The 17,282-nt window shown below is 40.1% G+C and overlaps 1 protein-coding gene across 1 annotated transcript in view; it reads right to left on the minus strand.

Moving 5' to 3' along the window:
• LOC121925674 (aprataxin and PNK-like factor) overlaps positions 1 to 16,264 on the minus strand; it is a 27,596-nt gene extending 11,332 nt beyond the window's left edge. The window contains exons 1-5 of the mRNA XM_042458119.1: positions 16,162 to 16,264; positions 14,210 to 14,373; positions 12,165 to 12,336; positions 11,065 to 11,188; positions 6,637 to 6,716 (exon numbers count right to left, since the gene is read on the minus strand). Coding sequence (XP_042314053.1) covers positions 6,637 to 6,716; positions 11,065 to 11,188; positions 12,165 to 12,336; positions 14,210 to 14,373; positions 16,162 to 16,215 — 594 coding nt within the window. The 5' untranslated portion in view covers positions 16,216 to 16,264. The remainder of the gene's footprint in view (positions 1 to 6,636; positions 6,717 to 11,064; positions 11,189 to 12,164; positions 12,337 to 14,209; positions 14,374 to 16,161) is intronic.
• Between the last annotated feature and the right edge of the window lie 1,018 nt (positions 16,265 to 17,282).

Here is a 17,282-nt window from a genome sequence, read left to right on the forward strand (position 1 = left end):
CCCAAAAGATTCCAAAAACAAAGGTTTGGAGGCCAGGCAAAAGGCAGACCTTTTTACCAGGGAAAGGGCACCAGATGTTGAGGAACGGGCTGGTTATATGTTATGCAGTGGGGAGCAGAACAATGTTTGGGAAGTTTTTTGTTTTGAAATTTAATATAAAAGGGAGAAGAGAGCTTCAGGTGTGAGACAGGGGAGAAGCACAGAAAGACGATGGTCACCGAGTAACAAGGAGATGGAGATGATTGAGGAGAATGGGAAACAACAATGGTTTTAAACCCAAGGAATGAAAAAAGATTTCTTTTTTGCCATGTTTTGCAACCAGAGAAAAGAAAAGGGGAAAGAAGGAAAAATTGTGGAACCAGGGCCTGAATCTGGAATGTGGAGGAACCAAAGGGACGAAGGGAATAATCAGAGGGATTGAATTAAAGCACAAAACGGGAAATGTTGGCTCATTGGATTGCATGTGAGAGAAATTGGAAAGGTTTGGTTTGGAAGTCCAACTTGAGGGACCAGGTTATCTGGTTTGGGAAGGGAAAAAAAATTAAGCCATTTTGTGCTTTGGAAGTTGTGGGACAATGACATGAGCTATGTCTACTATAGATACCTTCAAACAACAACAGGCAAGAGATAAAGAAAAATATCTGGACCAGATTACAGGAGGGAGTTGGAGGGCCAAAGGTTTGAATTGGAATGTCATCAGTATTGTTCAGGTGGTATTTTGGAAAATCCGGGGGGGGGGGGTCTTTTATTAGGGGACATCATTAGGTTATCAAAGGGAGCGGAAAAAGAGTGAACACAGATAAAACATAGCAGGAAGAAGACCAAGGGGGGGGGAGGAAAAAACAACACCCCCCCCCTCAGTGAAAACCTTAACATGGGAAAAAGGGCAATGGTGACGAGGATGCTTTCTTTTCTTCTCCCACCCATCCCCCTTATGGAACACTACTCAAGGGAAATCTAAAACACCGGGGAAAAACAAACCCGGCAACTTTTAAAAAACACAGTCATGGAAAACTATGAATGGGGGTGGAAAACAAATCAAGTACGGAACAAGGGTGGATTCAATTTTAACCATTTTAGCATAAAAAAAAAATTGTACAGTTTGATTTTCCAGTTGTATATACGACTACTAAGGGCGTGTTGAGGTAAGCGACGACCCCACCAAACTTTTCCAGTGTACTAAAATGATTAGAGTTTGTGGGGAGGATTATACTGGTCCTGGTATAAGGACCCACCCCGTCTTCCAAATGCCACAGCAAATAAAAAAAAGGTGAAAAATTAAAAAACATCACTGCAGTTTACCCCCAACGCGGGTCTCGAAGCTTGGCTGCGGGCGGGCTGGGGTCCCGGGGGCGGGAGCGAGCAGCCGAGCCCGTCGAGCCTAGTGGCGAGCCCAGCGAGCCCGGTTTGGAGCCAACGCCGAGGCCAGCTAGCTCCAGCGCGCGTAGCGAGGGCGCCCGCCCGCGCGCGTCGCGGGCGCGCGGCGCGAGGCGAGTTGCGCGCGCGCGAGGCGAGCGCGCGCTCGCGGCGCGCAGCGAGCGAGCGAGGGCGCGCGCGGCCCGCGCCCCGCCCGCGCGCGCCCCCCCGCTCGCGCGCTCGGCGCCCGGCCCGCGCTGCGCGCAGGGGCGGCGCGGGCGCGGCGCGCGGCGAGAGAGTAGGAGAGAGAGAAGCAGCGCGCTGGAGCGCCGAGCGCGCGAGCGAGCGAGCGAGCGCCAGCGCGCGAGGAGAGCGCCCGCCCGCGCTGGCGAGGGCGCGCGCGCGCGAGCGGGCGATATGGCGCGCGCGCGCAGGACTGAGCGAAAGCGCGAGCGAGGGCGCGCGCGCGGCGCGAGCGAGCTAGTTCCTGAGCGAGAGAGGCGAGGCGATCGAGCGCGCGAGCCGGGGGAGGGAGCGCGGCGGCTAGCGAGCGAGCGCCCTCCGCGCGCGGGCGCTAGGGCGTCGCCGGCGCAGTCGGCGCGCTCGCGCGCGGCCCGGATCGGACGAGCGAGCGAAGGCGACGCGCAGCGCGCCACGCTCGGCTCGGGCGAAGCGTCCCGCCTCTCCCGCCCGCAGTCACCGTCGCGGACGAGCGATTATCGATCTATTCCTATACTAGTACGATTCTCATCTCTATTTATAGATACGTAGTACGCTCGCTTTTCTATCTGGTCTATATTTCATCAGCAGGTCCGGACCAAAGCTTACATCCCCTACCTCCCTTTTCTCATCTCTCCTCTCTCTTCTCAGGCATCTATTATCTATTCTATCTATCTATCCTCTCTCCCTCTCTCTCTCCCCCTCCCCCCTTCTCTCTCTCCCTCTCTCTCTCTCTCTCATTTTTTATTTTTATTTTTATTTACCTCATGCCTTCGCTGAGACCTTCGAAGCCTGCCTTTCATGCAGGCAGTACCCTGGCCTACTATAAGCCAAGCTTAGGGGGCCTGATGCCCACAAAGCAGGGCTTTGGAAGCCGGTAGCCAGGGAGGCACCCTCGCGCCGGCTTCCAAAGAGCTCTGCAGGGCTTTGGAAGCTGGCAGGACAACCAGGTAAGTGCTCTTACCGGCGTACAAGACGCCCCCCCAACTTTTGACCCCGTTTTAGAGGGTCAGAAAGTAGTCTTGTATGCTGGAATATACGGTACATAAAGGAATCTTGTAGCATTTTTGAGACTAATTGGGAAGAAGGACTTCCTAATACAAGCTTATGTGGATTCAACCCACTTCATCAGATACAAGTGATGTCATGGACTATGAAGGTCTGATCTGATACAATGGACTGCAGCCACAAAAGCTTCTGCTAGAAAGTTTCCTTCCAATTAATCTCAAAGGTGTAACAGTTAAATCAGAAGCAGCAAAGAGTCTGAGGTATGATTTGAAAGAAAAAATTTACAAGAGGATGTACAGATGGTATTTAACATCAAATCGGTATAAAAATTCCTCAAATAAATATTGGAAGTCTAAACAAACTCAGATTTTCTTTCACATGTGGTGGACATGCAAAAAAGCTCAGAAATATTGGACTCAAGTTTCATTTGCTGATGGAAAATAGCTGTCCATCTATTTTCATGAGCGATCCATTCTAGACCCCCCCCCCCCGTGAAAAAGGTTGCAAATCCATGCACCACGGGTGTGTGTACCATTTTAACCCTCCCCGCTTGCTGGTCCACAAAGGACCAAGAACGTGAACTAAAAAATGGAGGAACGACTGTATACTGAAAACTTCAATACAAAATAAACCAGAACTGTATTTGCTGGGAAAACTAGAAAATCAACTGAAGAAAAAGCATAGCAGACTGGTACAGTACATGATTATAGCTGTGAGAATTGTTTATGCTCAAAAATGGAAGGATACAGGAATACCAACTCAGGAATATTGTTTAATTAAATTAATTGAGTACGCTCAGATGAATAAGTTGACAATGTTGATTTTTTTTTTAAGATAGGGGTTGGTTTTATCACTTGTTGGGTTTAAAAATTAAAACTGATCAATAAATAGGAGATTTATATTAGTGTTAGTAGGAAGTAAGTGTATAATTTCATGTATAGCCAAAGGTCTTGAGGAAGGATGTCATTGGTATTTTTTATTTTATTTTATTTGCTCTCTTTTTCTTTTTCTTCTTTCTTTATTATAGACTTTTATTGGTTTTTCTTTTTCTTTCATGTTATTTCTATGTTTTATATAATGGTTGAATATCCCTTATCCAGAATTCCAAAATAGTCCAGAATTGTCCACATGATTGCCTGAGATAGTGACACTTTTGTTTTTGATGGTTCTGCTTTGTTTCATGCACAAAATTATTATAAGGTTATGTATAAAATTACCTTCAAGCTTTGTGTATAAGATACATGAAGCATGAATGAATTTCATGATTAGACTTGGGTCCCTTCTCCAAGAATTCTTATTATGTATATGCAAATATTTCAAAATACAAAACAATCCGAAATACAAAACACTTCTGGTACGAAGCATTCTAGATAAGAGAGACAAGCTGTATCTAATTTTTGTGCATTTTAATAACAAATTTAATTTAAAAAGAAGTCAGGGATTTAGATTTGGCTCCAGAATCATCTGTTAGCAATAGCATTTTGAGTAAGGCAGGGGGAGTTCAGTAGTATGCAAGCAGTGGGAGACAAATGATGGAATTAGAGATGGCTGGAGAAAAACTGGTCAAGGAGCGGCTGTGAATTACAGAGTTCAGAGTCTAGAGAAGGGAGACCAGCTGGTACCTGAAAAATGGAGAGGGGTTAAGAAAAGCCACAGGGGAGTTATATGCTGTGTAACATGGGATATGTAATGTTCAGAAACTATTTAACTAAAAGAGGTATTTTAATCAAAGCTTTTTTTTAGTTGTACAGTCGGCCCTCCTTATCCACAGATTTTTATCCATTGATTCAAGCATCCATGGCTTGAAAATATTTTTAAAATATATAAATTCCGAAAAGCAACCCTTGGTTTTGCCATTTTATATAAGGTACACCATTTTACCATGACATTGTATTTAATGGGACTTGAGGATCCATGGATTTTGTTATTCACAGGAGGTCCTGGAACCAAAGCTCAGTAGATCCCAAGGGCTCACTGTATTTATATTGTCATTTTTAAAAAAAACCAAACGTGTCATTTTTACACTAAACGCAAATAAAGTTTTGATAGAAGAGAGTAGTACCCAGAGTTAAGAACTTGAAATGCAAAAGGCGAAATTGGCTGTGAAAGAGCATTAAAGGAGATTATATCAGTCTCAATGCTCTGGAGATTGTAAGAGCAGAAAGACTATAAAAAGTAACTGAGCGGTTGACTTGACGATACAGATGTGTTAAATACATGTTAATGCTCTTGTCTACAAAGTGTTTAATTAGCAAAGGGCCAAGTTTCAAGAAAAATTCCAAATACTGTGCCAAGAAAAATACTGGATTTCAGAGTAAAAAAACTCTAGACACACCTTCATTTGAATCCAGAAAACTCTCTCATGACTAGCTGTTCACCAGTAAAAACTGTAGACATGTCATTCCTCCAGTATAATTTCTCTAACTGAAACCACATTAATTTCTCTCATCTAAACCAAGTGCCCTTCAAAGCAACTTCAGTTCTGCGGGTCTCAAATGCCACCCTCGCAATAGATATTTTTATTTTGTTTTGCTTTGTTGTCAGGCCCACACACTAATCAGAGGTTATTACTTCTTTTGCTCCTAGTCAATAGCATTGACTTTGTTGCTCTTATAACAAAGAGTGGATCTCCTCAAACCAGAGCAAACAACGATGGCCCTCCAGGGATTGTTCAACTGCTCTGCCCATAATCCTTGATATTGTTCACTGGGACTGCTAATAGTTGTAAGCCAAAAATATGTAGAGGAATACAACTGCCCCTCATCAAAACATCAGAAAACATGGCTTCGTATTAAACAAACCCTGAAGAAGTGTGAGCTCACATGTTTTCTGCTTACCCCATCCTTCATACACAATTTCAGTCTTTGTTTATAGCAAATCACTCTTTGACATTTCAAAGGAACAAAGAATAATTTGTTGCAGACAAAGATCATAAACAGGAAATTGTCAAGTGTCAGGGGAGGAGAAAGTGGGAGGATGTGAGCCCAAAGGTACTCAGGACTGATTTATAAGTACAGACCCAGTCTCCCTCTAATACAGGAGTGTGCAACACACAAACTATGAAAGGCAGCATGCAGCCCATCACCCAATTTTTGCACCAACACCCTGTTTGTTGTTATTATTATTATTATTAACCTTTATTTATAAAGCGCTGTTGTACTCATATGGCAGCAAAAAAACACAGAAGAAAACATGAGAGAAGCATGCAGCCTATTTTTAAACTGTAAGTATGATTCATCTTGAAAACAATGTCTGTGCTCCATGAGCATCTTGTTTTAAAAGACCTTTGCCATTTTGTTTTTTCTGGTGGTGCAGTAGCCGCACATTCAGTGGCACTGAGGGGTTAAGGTGTAGATACTGCTGAATTAAGAGGTGCAATTCACCCCATAGCCCCAAAGTTAGCCATCCCTGCTTTAATGAGATACATATTTTTATGATCTGATGATTAACTGGGCTGGAGCAGTATGGTGGCTGCCCAGAGGGGTTGACAAGCTATACAGCATACTTAGCAGTACACTAACACTGCATTACTTTTCCTACTCGTGTGAATGCAAATAGTCATCAGGAACTATGTCAAGTATAAATCTCATGGATACCAATGGAATAAGCAATATCTGCCCTTTACACCAAGGTTATCAGGAGAGAGGCAGATTGGAGTGTGCACCCATTTGTGGGCCTAACATATTTTTTTCCCATGGAAATGAAATTCAGCCAATACATTTTAAAGCAGAAAAATGCTGCTTTCTTCTGAGAAGTCACCAGAGTAGGGACAAAATTTGGCCCCTACACCTGTCAGTTACATATGTGTTACCTTTTCCTATGTAAATGAATATCTGCTCTCCTCTTCTGGAAAAGAAGCTAGCAAGTGTTCCCAAGAACAATGTTACAGAATTGCATAAAAGTGGTTTTTCAGTCCTGACATTTACTGGCTGCTTCTTTGCTGATAGAGATCACTATCATGGTCCTAGCAACTCATTCCCTTGTCTCATATAATTCATAGTTTAATATGAAACCAATGAAAAGCAAAAAGGCAAACAAAACTGTAATCAATACCTGCATTGCAAGGGAAATATCTTCACTTTCACTCATTTTTCGTTTTTTTCCTGAGCCTTTTGTAATCTTGCCACCATTTTCTGTGAAAACGAAAGGACACTGAATACAAATATGAATAGCTGCATCAGTTCATACAAGGGGAGGAGGCAGGTGAACAAGAACGATTCAGGATCTGCTCCAGAGAGAGTGTCCCACCATTGACCCAGAGCAGTTAACACTAACAGCCTTTTTGGAAGATATTTTGGATGAGATGTTTTAATAGTGTTTATTGCATTTTATTAATGTAGCTTTGGAAGGGTTTACATCCTGAAAATAGGGTGTAAATAACTCTTAACAAGTAATGAAATAATAATAAAGTACAAAATACAAAGCCAAAAATGGGGCAAATAAACCAATAATTGATGGTAATGTATCACACCCACATTTGTTTAAAACTCAACTGAGGGTTTTAAGAATCTCTTTCCAAACCATGTAAATATCCTCCATATGAAATTCTACTGAAATTATAACAGTTAATTTTCCCATTCAACCTGTGCAAAAACCTATCCAATATATGTGTGTGGAACAGGGGGTGTTTCAGAACAAGATCAGCATGCATTCCTGAAAGGAAACATTAGGCAACCTGTAATGATAACATTGGATATCTCCCCAACCTCTGATTCACCCCCCACTTCTGATTCATGGGCCAATTAAATAGAAATCTTAAACCCTGTAGATAGGTCCAGATTCAGGGGCTAAACACCCCACACATTTAGAGCAGCCTGCTGCTGCCCCTTTCAGCGCCGGATCAGGATTACAGCAAATAAATGCTGTGGCCCTGATCAAGCAATTTGCCATCGCTAAAAGAAACGGCAAAATGCCACTCCTTTTAGCACTGGCGAAAAGGTGCCCTTGCCACAATCACGGAGGCATTTTGGCACTCCTTTAGTGCAGCACATTAAACGCTGCAGCAACGAAGCGCTGTGACGCCCCCTGCCATGTGATTGGGTGTAAGGCATGACAGTGGCATGGGTGCGGCCAGCGTGCATATATCATGCCCCCACGCATATAACACCAGTCTGTTTATCCCCTCAGTCTACCTGTGCTCCATCACCAGCAAGGAACCAATAGTGTCAAACAGCATACTTCTAGATGGCTTGCTATTCAAGAAGTTTGTTGTTGTTATCTGCCCTCAAATCAATCTTGACTCACGGATGGGACACCTATCTTCCATTTCTTTAGAATCTCTATGAATGAATGTATCTTCTATTATTTTATCATAATTTCTTCTTAATTATACAATATAGTTTTTATTGTAATCATTTAAGTGCAACACAATTCTATTCTCATCTAGCTGTGGAAAGTCCCACATAATTCAGTACTATTAACTTTTGAATAGACATGTGCGAGATTGGATTATAAATCATCTAACGATTTTTCCAATGTTTTATTCACAAAACAATGGCAATAATTGCACAGATGGTGCTAAAGGAACCAAAGCCCGCTACTGTGCATTGTCTATTTCTCTCCAGATGTTTTTGCTGTCTGCATACCATTTTCATTCCATAACACTGTTATGCTTTAATTTTGTGCCATATTATATTGTTGGAAAAAGCATCACAAATGTGGATATGAACCATAAGATACACCTAGACACTACTGTAATAATGGACAAATCTTTGTACATTTTGTGATGATAAAAGTTACCAAATGTTAATCAGATTTCATTGGGAAGTGGTGATTGTTAAAGAAGTGAGTCATTCAGGAGCTTGTATTTGGTGCAAAATTATCAACCATTGGTTATATCATATAAACTGTCTAAGAGAATAATTGCAAAATAGAAGCTAGGTATAAATCTTCATTTGTTCAGTATTTTAGAGTGCATACTAATTCATATCAAACACCAGAAACCACCTGGCACTTCTATAATGGCAAAAGAGACTCTTTACAATGATTTTTTTTTTAAAAAAACTAGGCCTATCCAGCAGAACAGATGGACTTATTATCCTGTGTTAGATAACAGCATACTAAAATAGTTGCCCAATGGAATATTAGCATGGAACAAAGTTAATATCTGTTTGGAATTCACAATCTGACACCTTGGAAGACAAATCCTGATATTTGCATTTGGCTGAATAGGATATATAAAAGTATAGTATAATATATATCTATACTATACTATACTATACTATACTATACATACTGTACTACACTGTATCTGCTATTACTGTTTACATTTTGAGCAATGCACTCTGGCTGTGCCTAGAACAACAGAAGTTAGATTGAATAAACTGCACTTCAGTAGTCAACCACAATGTCATTATTCTCTTTATCTTCTTCATAAAGCCAAATATTCATTCCTAAGAGATTACAAAGCTTACAACAGATGCAAAGGAATCAGTCATACTTTTAAACTACCAATTTTACTGCTAATATATGAGGCCTCTTCCCCTCACACTCTAGGCTCATTTCACTGAAAGGAGAACAAACACCTGTATTTCTAGTCTGGACTCCCAAATCAATGAGAAAACAAAGCTACTGAGAAAATAGGAATCACACAGAGAATTTACATTATCACTGCACAATGAAAAACAAAACAAAGCTACACTAACTTTGCATCTTTTATTCTGTGATGTATAAAATCTACCAGAACTAATGATGTTGTGATGAGAAACTTAATAGCTGCATTTTGTTTCTAAACGCACACTTTTAAAAAACATTGTATGCGCTCCAATAGAAGAACTATTTTAATTATTAGAAGAACAATTTTAATTCCTGCTGTTCTGAAACCTAGCAAAGGAGATTAAAAGTAGTAACTTGTTTATATTGGCAAACTTTCAAGTCTTAGCAATGTGTGCGTTTTTTGCGTGTACATACGTGTGTGTGTGTGTGTGTGTGCGCGCGCGCACACACACACACACACACTTCTTCTCATCTTTAGCTCCTGGAAAATAAAAAGGAGTTAGATAAATATGGCTTAAATATTAGATAAAGACAAGCCTTTGAAAAACCATAGTTTTCAAATGAAGCCGCCTAGAAAATGTTGAACAAATATTGTCCATTGTTTTGCTCTCTACTTAGGCTCATCTCTTAGGTTTCTGGTTTTACTTGAGGTGAAGCAACCCATATGGCAATGGGTACTACCAATCTAGTATAGTGAAGTATCCATTTTCACTTCAGCAGGGCTTTCAAAATCAATCCTGGCAGGAGGAAGGGTAAAAAGTTTTGAAAGGGAAAGACTAAGGCCAGGATTCAGGAAAGACATAAACTGAAAGAACTGCTTCTGTCTAACAAACTGAGAGATGAGGATCTCACATCTCTACTGCAGCCATCCATTCACACCAAACACCAGCTCCAGAGGTCTGGGAAACATTACAAATACAGTTTCCAAGACACCCCAAGGGGTGGCTTCATGGTGGCAAAAACACTACATCACACTGATGTTGAAGTACCAGTGTCACACTGAATTTAGGCTAAGAATACTTTATCAGTAGCATAAGCAAACTATATATGAATTTATGTTTCCAGTTTCCAAAGTTTACTTTCTGAAATCAACCCACAACCCAAACTACTGAATATGTTTTTGTTAGAAGAGACCACAAGGACCATCCAGACCAACCCCCCACCATTAAGATAAAAATATTAAGCAAAAATGACTTGAGTGTGGTGTAGTGGCTTGAGTGTCGGACTACAACTCTGGAGACCAGGGTTTGAATCCCTGCTCAACCATGGAAATCCACTTGGAGACTTTGGTGAGTCACACTGTCTCAGCCTAAGAGGAAGGCAAAAGCAAACCCCTTCTGAACAAATCTTATCAAGAAAACCCTGTGATAAGATTGCCATAAGTTGGAAATGACTTGAAGGCATACAACAACAACAACAACAACAACAACAACAAGAACAAGAGGACTTGAGAGAACAGATGGACCATCTGTGTTAAAAGTAACTGTGGATTTGTAGGGTACCTTGGTAACAAGTGTAAACTTTGTTTCAAACCATTGGGGACTGCATAATGGAAGAGAAAAACAACAGTAGGAAGCACACATTTGGAAAGGAATAAACCTGATAAGCAGCCAAGGGGGCAGGTTTATGACTAGGCATACCTACAAATGTTTGATGCTATATCTACATGATACACAAAAATATACCCCTTACACTGCTGAAGTATAAGAATAGAGCATTATTACACATATGTACATAGGAATCTGCTGCATCTTCCATATCCACAAGTTACATTAAAAATACAAATATGCTAAGGCTCTGTCCTAGAACCTCATAATGTATTAAACTGACTGGGTATTGTCAATCTGGCCTGATAAACACTATGATGCAGGTATGCTACATTAATATTAAACTTAAAATATGTTCAGAATTCATACTACTGTATGGACTTTAAAAAGATAGAAGACAACTACTAAGAGGTCCATAATAAATGTATCAGATTTCTACCTCTTCCAGAGATTGAGGCTGATTGACTTTGAACCATAAGATCCTCTTGCAGCATCCATGCTGGAAGTACTCTTTTCCTTTCAGCAGGCTGTGATTCTTTAATTTCAGGAATGCTAGCAAAAGACTGAGAAGAGACACTTTATGTATTTTCCTGTTAGGTGACAAAACGTATACAAAATAATAGCCAGGGTTTTCACTAAATATCCTTGTCCTGTGATCTCGAAAATGTTCTTTGTTTCCGTAAATGAATGCACAAAGCTAGTTAGGTATACATTCAAGACTAATATAGATGAGTGAGTTTCTTCCTTCTTACTGTAGTAATGTAGGTGTTCATTTTCCCTTCATTATCTCTGTCTATGATAGAAGGAAGAGAAGGGAGCAACAGAATAGCATCCATATTATCACAAAGCTGGGAGGAACTATTCCATGGTGTTTGAATTCTGCCATATCTACACTGTGTAAACATTTGGACAAGAGGTCAAACAACAAATGGACTAATCCTGTTAAAATGTAAATTGGTGGCTCAGCAAACATAGTCATTTGCTTTGGACAGTTGAAAGGTGCATAATATCTAAAGTAATAAACAAAAGAGAAAAAACATGGATAATGATGGTTTGGTGGAAGGGCAAAATAAAATAAATGTGTTCTGGCTATATGTTGAAACCTGCTTTCAGTCCCAACTAATACAGTATCAGGATGACTGGGTTCAATATTAACAACGCAGTCCTGGTCTTAGACTGTAATCCCATAATTGCTTAGCTAGGAATAAGCCTCTTTAAATTCAGTCGGTCTGAATAGAATTCTATAGGATTGCTTTCTAACTCCTCTTTGCTGAAAGGCACTGCAGGCTTCACTCTTTCTCAAGAAATTAAGAAAAGTTTTTAAAACAAGCCTGGCTTGCTCATCTTGAAATAACAGAAGCACAATTAGACTTAGGTAAAAAAAACTCTTCTGAAATGGCCATAGTTCAAATGATAAACAATGATATAAGTTACTTGTGAAGTATGCCCACTGTAGCCTTGCCATAAAATTCCACCAACTTGTTCACCATCAAAAACTCAACTTATTGAGTTCTGTGAAGCTCAATACTTGCAAATTACCTCCTTTGGAATTTCAGCTGCTTTCTCTTGTAGTGTGTGTGTGTCCAGAAGCTGGCTCCTCTTGGAAGAGGCTGCTTGCTGTACTGGAGGCTGGCTGTGAGGCATCCTGGTTGGCTGAAGCACTGAAGAAGCTTGATTTAGTCTGTCTTCTACATGAAGGTGACAGTTTTTTCTACAGTACAGTAATACAGTGGAAAGTTGTACTTATATGGTATTAGTCAGAGTTAGTCAATGTAAAATAAAACTGAAAATGGGGGAATTTATTATATTTTCATAACAATTCAGTTACCAAAATACAGTGGTACCCCGGGATACGAAATGACCGCATTACGAAATTTCCGGGATACGAAAAAGTTAGATAGGAAAAAACTGTTCCGGGTTACGTTTTTTTTTTCGGCTTACGAAAATTATTTCGGTGCGAAATTCAAATGCGAAGTGCGGCTAGCGGCTGCAAAGCCGCTAGCCGCGCTTCGCAAAAGCCTTTTCGGGTTGCGAAATCTTTCGGGTTACGAACGGCGCCGCGGAACGAATTAATTTCGTAACCCGGGGTACCACTGTAGTTATGACTGCTGAGGTAGGCTTCTGTGTATGCCTTGATATTCTCACTTTGTCCCCATGGAAGACCTTCATCAGGTCCTACTTTCAAAGGTTTTTTTATAAAAATTTAAATATGGTCAGGCAGACATGAACATTATTTCAATATAGTAAGGTGCTTCCATACTCGCACACTGACAACATATATATAGTTCAACACTGAAAAAATATTTTGCTGGTATTTTTCAGGAAACAGAATCATAAGAATTCAAAAACATAAGGAAAATATATTTTCCTTTTAAAATTTACTGGGGAATTTTGCCAATTTACTGGGCAGACCACCTAGAGGTGCAACTCCTATCTATGGTCGGTTACAGACCGCCACTTTGAGGCAGTCTGCCGGCGCTGCTGTTTGCTCCGCGAGGGAGCCGCAGCAGCCAAACCGCACGACTCCCTCGCGGAGCAAAAAAGAAGCTCCAAAATGGAGCTTCTTCCTGCGGCACACTTATGACACTGTGAGGCGCCAGTGGCGCACTCGCGATGTCATAAGCGCCGCGTGACGTTCGGAGGCACAGTGTCCGCTACGTCAATATGGCGGCGGCCGTGTGGAACGGCCGCCACCATATTGTACGTATTCACTACGTACTAGGGTTAGGGGGGTGCGGAACCACCGCCCCTTCCTAACCCTAATACGTAGTCAATACGTATTTTATGGTGGTTTGTAACCCGCCTATGTCAACTTTAAAGAATCAAACATATAATGTAAAACTTCAAATTCCTCTATGTACAAGCTCTTTATCCAAGCCACTAGATTAACATCAGCCTTTCTATGACGGCACAGCCTAATCTGTTCATAGTCTCATTTATCATATATAGAGATGTATTTCCAACCACTCAACTAATACCTGAATGTTACCTGCACTATCACAACATCTCTTTTACTAAAATTTTAGCAGGAGATATAAACCTATTCATGGAAGTGGAAGAGTAGTTTATATTACATGAAATGCACTTCATTGGTTTTTATACTGAAAGCAATGTTTACTTCATGCTTACTTTTACAGGACCAGCAATACATTTATCAAAACACTGATTTAAAAAAAGCAATTTCCTCAGCTCTCACAGACCACACTGTTATCTCACTCTTTTCCACTTTAATTTCTGGCCTAGCAATTCTGATTATTCTTCCATTCTCAGAAAGAGATTCGTTTTTCTATTAGCCTAAGATCATAGGAGGAATTTAGAGAATGATGGTGCTGATACAACTCACATGAGTACTGTATATCAATATGGTAACTTTCCAAATTGTAACTTTTCAAATTACATCCTGCACACATACAAATTTTACAATACCTTAACTTAATTTTTTAGCATTCATAATCAGAAGAAACAGCAGATCATTAGTAAGATAAATCATTAGACTCAATTACTATGTGGGTATACCAGACTATATATAGTGTAATACATAACAATCAACACCACTGGTGGCTTTCCACATCAGATATCATTACCTTTGAGCTTCCATATCCAAAGGAGTGAAGAGAACCCTGAAGGCATATTTGTCTATCAACAAGGAAAAGCTGTCACCAGGGCTTAGTTGATGCCATTTATCTATGTCCAATGGCAAGAGTTCACTATTTTCAGTTGGCTGATAAAAGCAAGGGTTTACATGCACCTGTCAATGAATAAGAGTGATTGAAATGGACAAGCTAACACATTCAATAAATAAAAAAATCTTCAGAAAAAGAAGAAAAAGAATGGGAAGATCTAATAAACATCTGCAAAAACAACTGGAAATGAATTGGAACAATAAATGATTGAAACATCAAATATACCCAAAAGATAACTTTAAGAAAATAAAATTATTTTGTCTCCTCTAGCCCTATATAATGTCTAGTAGACACAAGGCATTCATTCCCATAAAAAGATCTGAAAAAAGGAAACCAAGACAAGGAATTGTAATGGCGTGAGTATAGATACAGTCATATAAAAAAAGTCTATTTGCTACATAATTTTTAGAAGTAATGTTTAATTTTATATTAAAATGTTTTATTCATTATTGTAAAAGAAAATTGCCTATAATCTATTTTTCAATTTTTATTTTTCCCCAGGCTTTCAAATTTCTGGACTGAACTCAAGTTGTTATTCTCTGGATGCCATCTCAGAAATTTCAAATAATATTCAGATGTTATTTTACTTACCTGCTCCAAGCTTGGCCATCCTCATGATGGCAAAACAGGTATGGGGAATGTGGTACCCTCCCGCTGTTACTGAATTGCAATTCCCATCTACTAAAGATGGTGCTGCAGTGGTTAAATGCCAGTACTGCAGCCACTCACAGCCACAAGGTTGTGAGTTTGATCCCAAGCAGGGCTTCAGAGTCCACTCAGCTCACCATCCTTTCAGAGAACGGTAAAATGAATACCCAGATTGTTGGGGGCATTTGGCTTACACGTTGTAAATTGCTTAGGGAGGGTTAATTCACTGATAAGTAGTATAGAAATGTACTTGCTATTGCTATAAAGACAGCATAACACAAAGTTGAAGAATTGATGGAACTTGAGGTCCAGTCACATCTGATCTACTGGGAGATGCATTACAAACCCCTGAAATGGAAGGCAGGATTTGTGCTAAATACTAGATGGCTGGCTCATAGGACATCATTAGCTATATAAACCATATCACTCCTCCATGTCTAGGGAACTTTGAACATATATGTAGAGACTTTGGCAATGGAATTAGGGAAAGCCCATTGTGTGTCATACTCAATAACTTGGAGGCACTGGCTTAAGCAAGCTATCACTTGCTGTAATATTAAATCAGACCAATGATGGTTTGAAAATGAAAAAAATGAGTCAGCATACAAGGAGAGGGAATGACCACAAAGTCTGTTCTTGGCAGCCGACTCATTATTTAGTTGTTAAGTGTGAACTAAGTCTATGAGTAAATTACAACACTATTTTTGTCTATATCGGTGTCTCTATGCTTTCTAAAGTGTGCGACCAGCAATTTTTCCCATCAGTACCTTATTTCTGTATAATATATACTGTACATATATTGGATATAATTGTTTCTTTCCTAGAAACCTGCTTTGGACTAACAGTTTGTGGACCTACACCAGTCCACGGACCACCATACCAGGTAGACTTATCCTACATGACTCTTCATCCTGCAGGTCTCCGTACTGCCAGAATAATAATGTAAGTAACACAGAGAGAATAGGAAGATCAGGGGTAGGCAACTGTTTTGAGCCGGGGGCCGGGTTGCTGTCCCTCAGACAACTGGGGGGCCGAAGCCAAAAAATAAATAATTAAATAATTTTTTAAAAAATTAAATAAATAAATAAACCGGGACAAATGTAGGACAACATTTTACCCCTTACCCCTGAGGAAGATTTAATTCAAAACTGACTGTCATCAAATTCATGCCTGATTATGTCAATACAGAACAGACTCCTATTTACCTCCACTTTTATTTCCACTTCTGCTTGGAATCCCAAATATAAAAACTGAATCATGTAACATTCAGAACCTAACCTATAAAATCAAAACGCTTTAGCATTTCATTGCACGAGAAACAGGAAAACATCCAGTACGCACGGTTTGATGCTAAGAATGACTGCCATCGACCTTCAGAATGGCATGCTGCCTCGAGACTATTTTATCTGGTAATCTAAAAGAGAAAGGCAATTAGTTTATGAGTAAAAGTCAGCAATCAATGTCTTTAAAACAAAACTAAAAACCAAACCAAAACTATGTAATAGCAATGTGTTTATCTTTTGTTCAAAAACATGGTTCATTACTCTAGTAGGGATGCTAGAATCTGCATTAAAGCCCAAAACATTCAAAAATGAGGACTTACATCTGGATTTAAAATATCAGAAGTGAGAGAGGGCTACCTTCAAATATATGTTTCAGGATAAAGCTGATCAGGGAGGAGGAGAGATTTTAAAACTCTAAACAACTCCTCATTAAGTAACTCAACCCGCAGAGAAAAGCCTATATACTAATGTTGAAATCACGCTCTAATTTTTGTAGATAAATAAGACTTCTTATTGGGAACCAGAGGCAAGGCTTAAGTATCTGTTTTAAAGCAGAGTCATTTGCACATGGCATCAACATACAAGAATAGCCTTTTTTCCCCCTAATGAGAGAAGCTGCTACCACGCACCAATGATAGAAGGCTGCTACCACACCCTCAAGGAAGGCAGTATAGGTGTTTTTAAAGTGTCGATTTCTAGGAATAAAAGCAACACATTGAAAAAAAGGCAATGGCCTGGAGAAAAGAGCAGGGACATGCCGTCTTATCCCTTTAATAAGCATACGTTAATTCTGTTCGTATAAGAGGCATAGAAGCACGTTTTTCTTTGCTATTTTCTTCCCCCCTCCCCATTGGCGCATCCTAGTAAAGTCGCTATGCTAAACTGTTTGGCAGACAAAAATTAGCTTGCAGCCTACGATTCGCAAAATCTAGAAGGCCATACAAAAGATACCTGTCCATATTGATATTCCTCCTTCCCACAGCTGAGATAAATGAATGCAAGATACAGGATATGCTTTCATCTTGGCTCCTATTTACTTGGCA

The sequence above is a fragment of the Sceloporus undulatus genome, chromosome 1, assembly GCF_019175285.1.
Source record: "Sceloporus undulatus isolate JIND9_A2432 ecotype Alabama chromosome 1, SceUnd_v1.1, whole genome shotgun sequence".
Taxonomy (NCBI): domain Eukaryota; kingdom Metazoa; phylum Chordata; class Lepidosauria; order Squamata; family Phrynosomatidae; genus Sceloporus; species Sceloporus undulatus.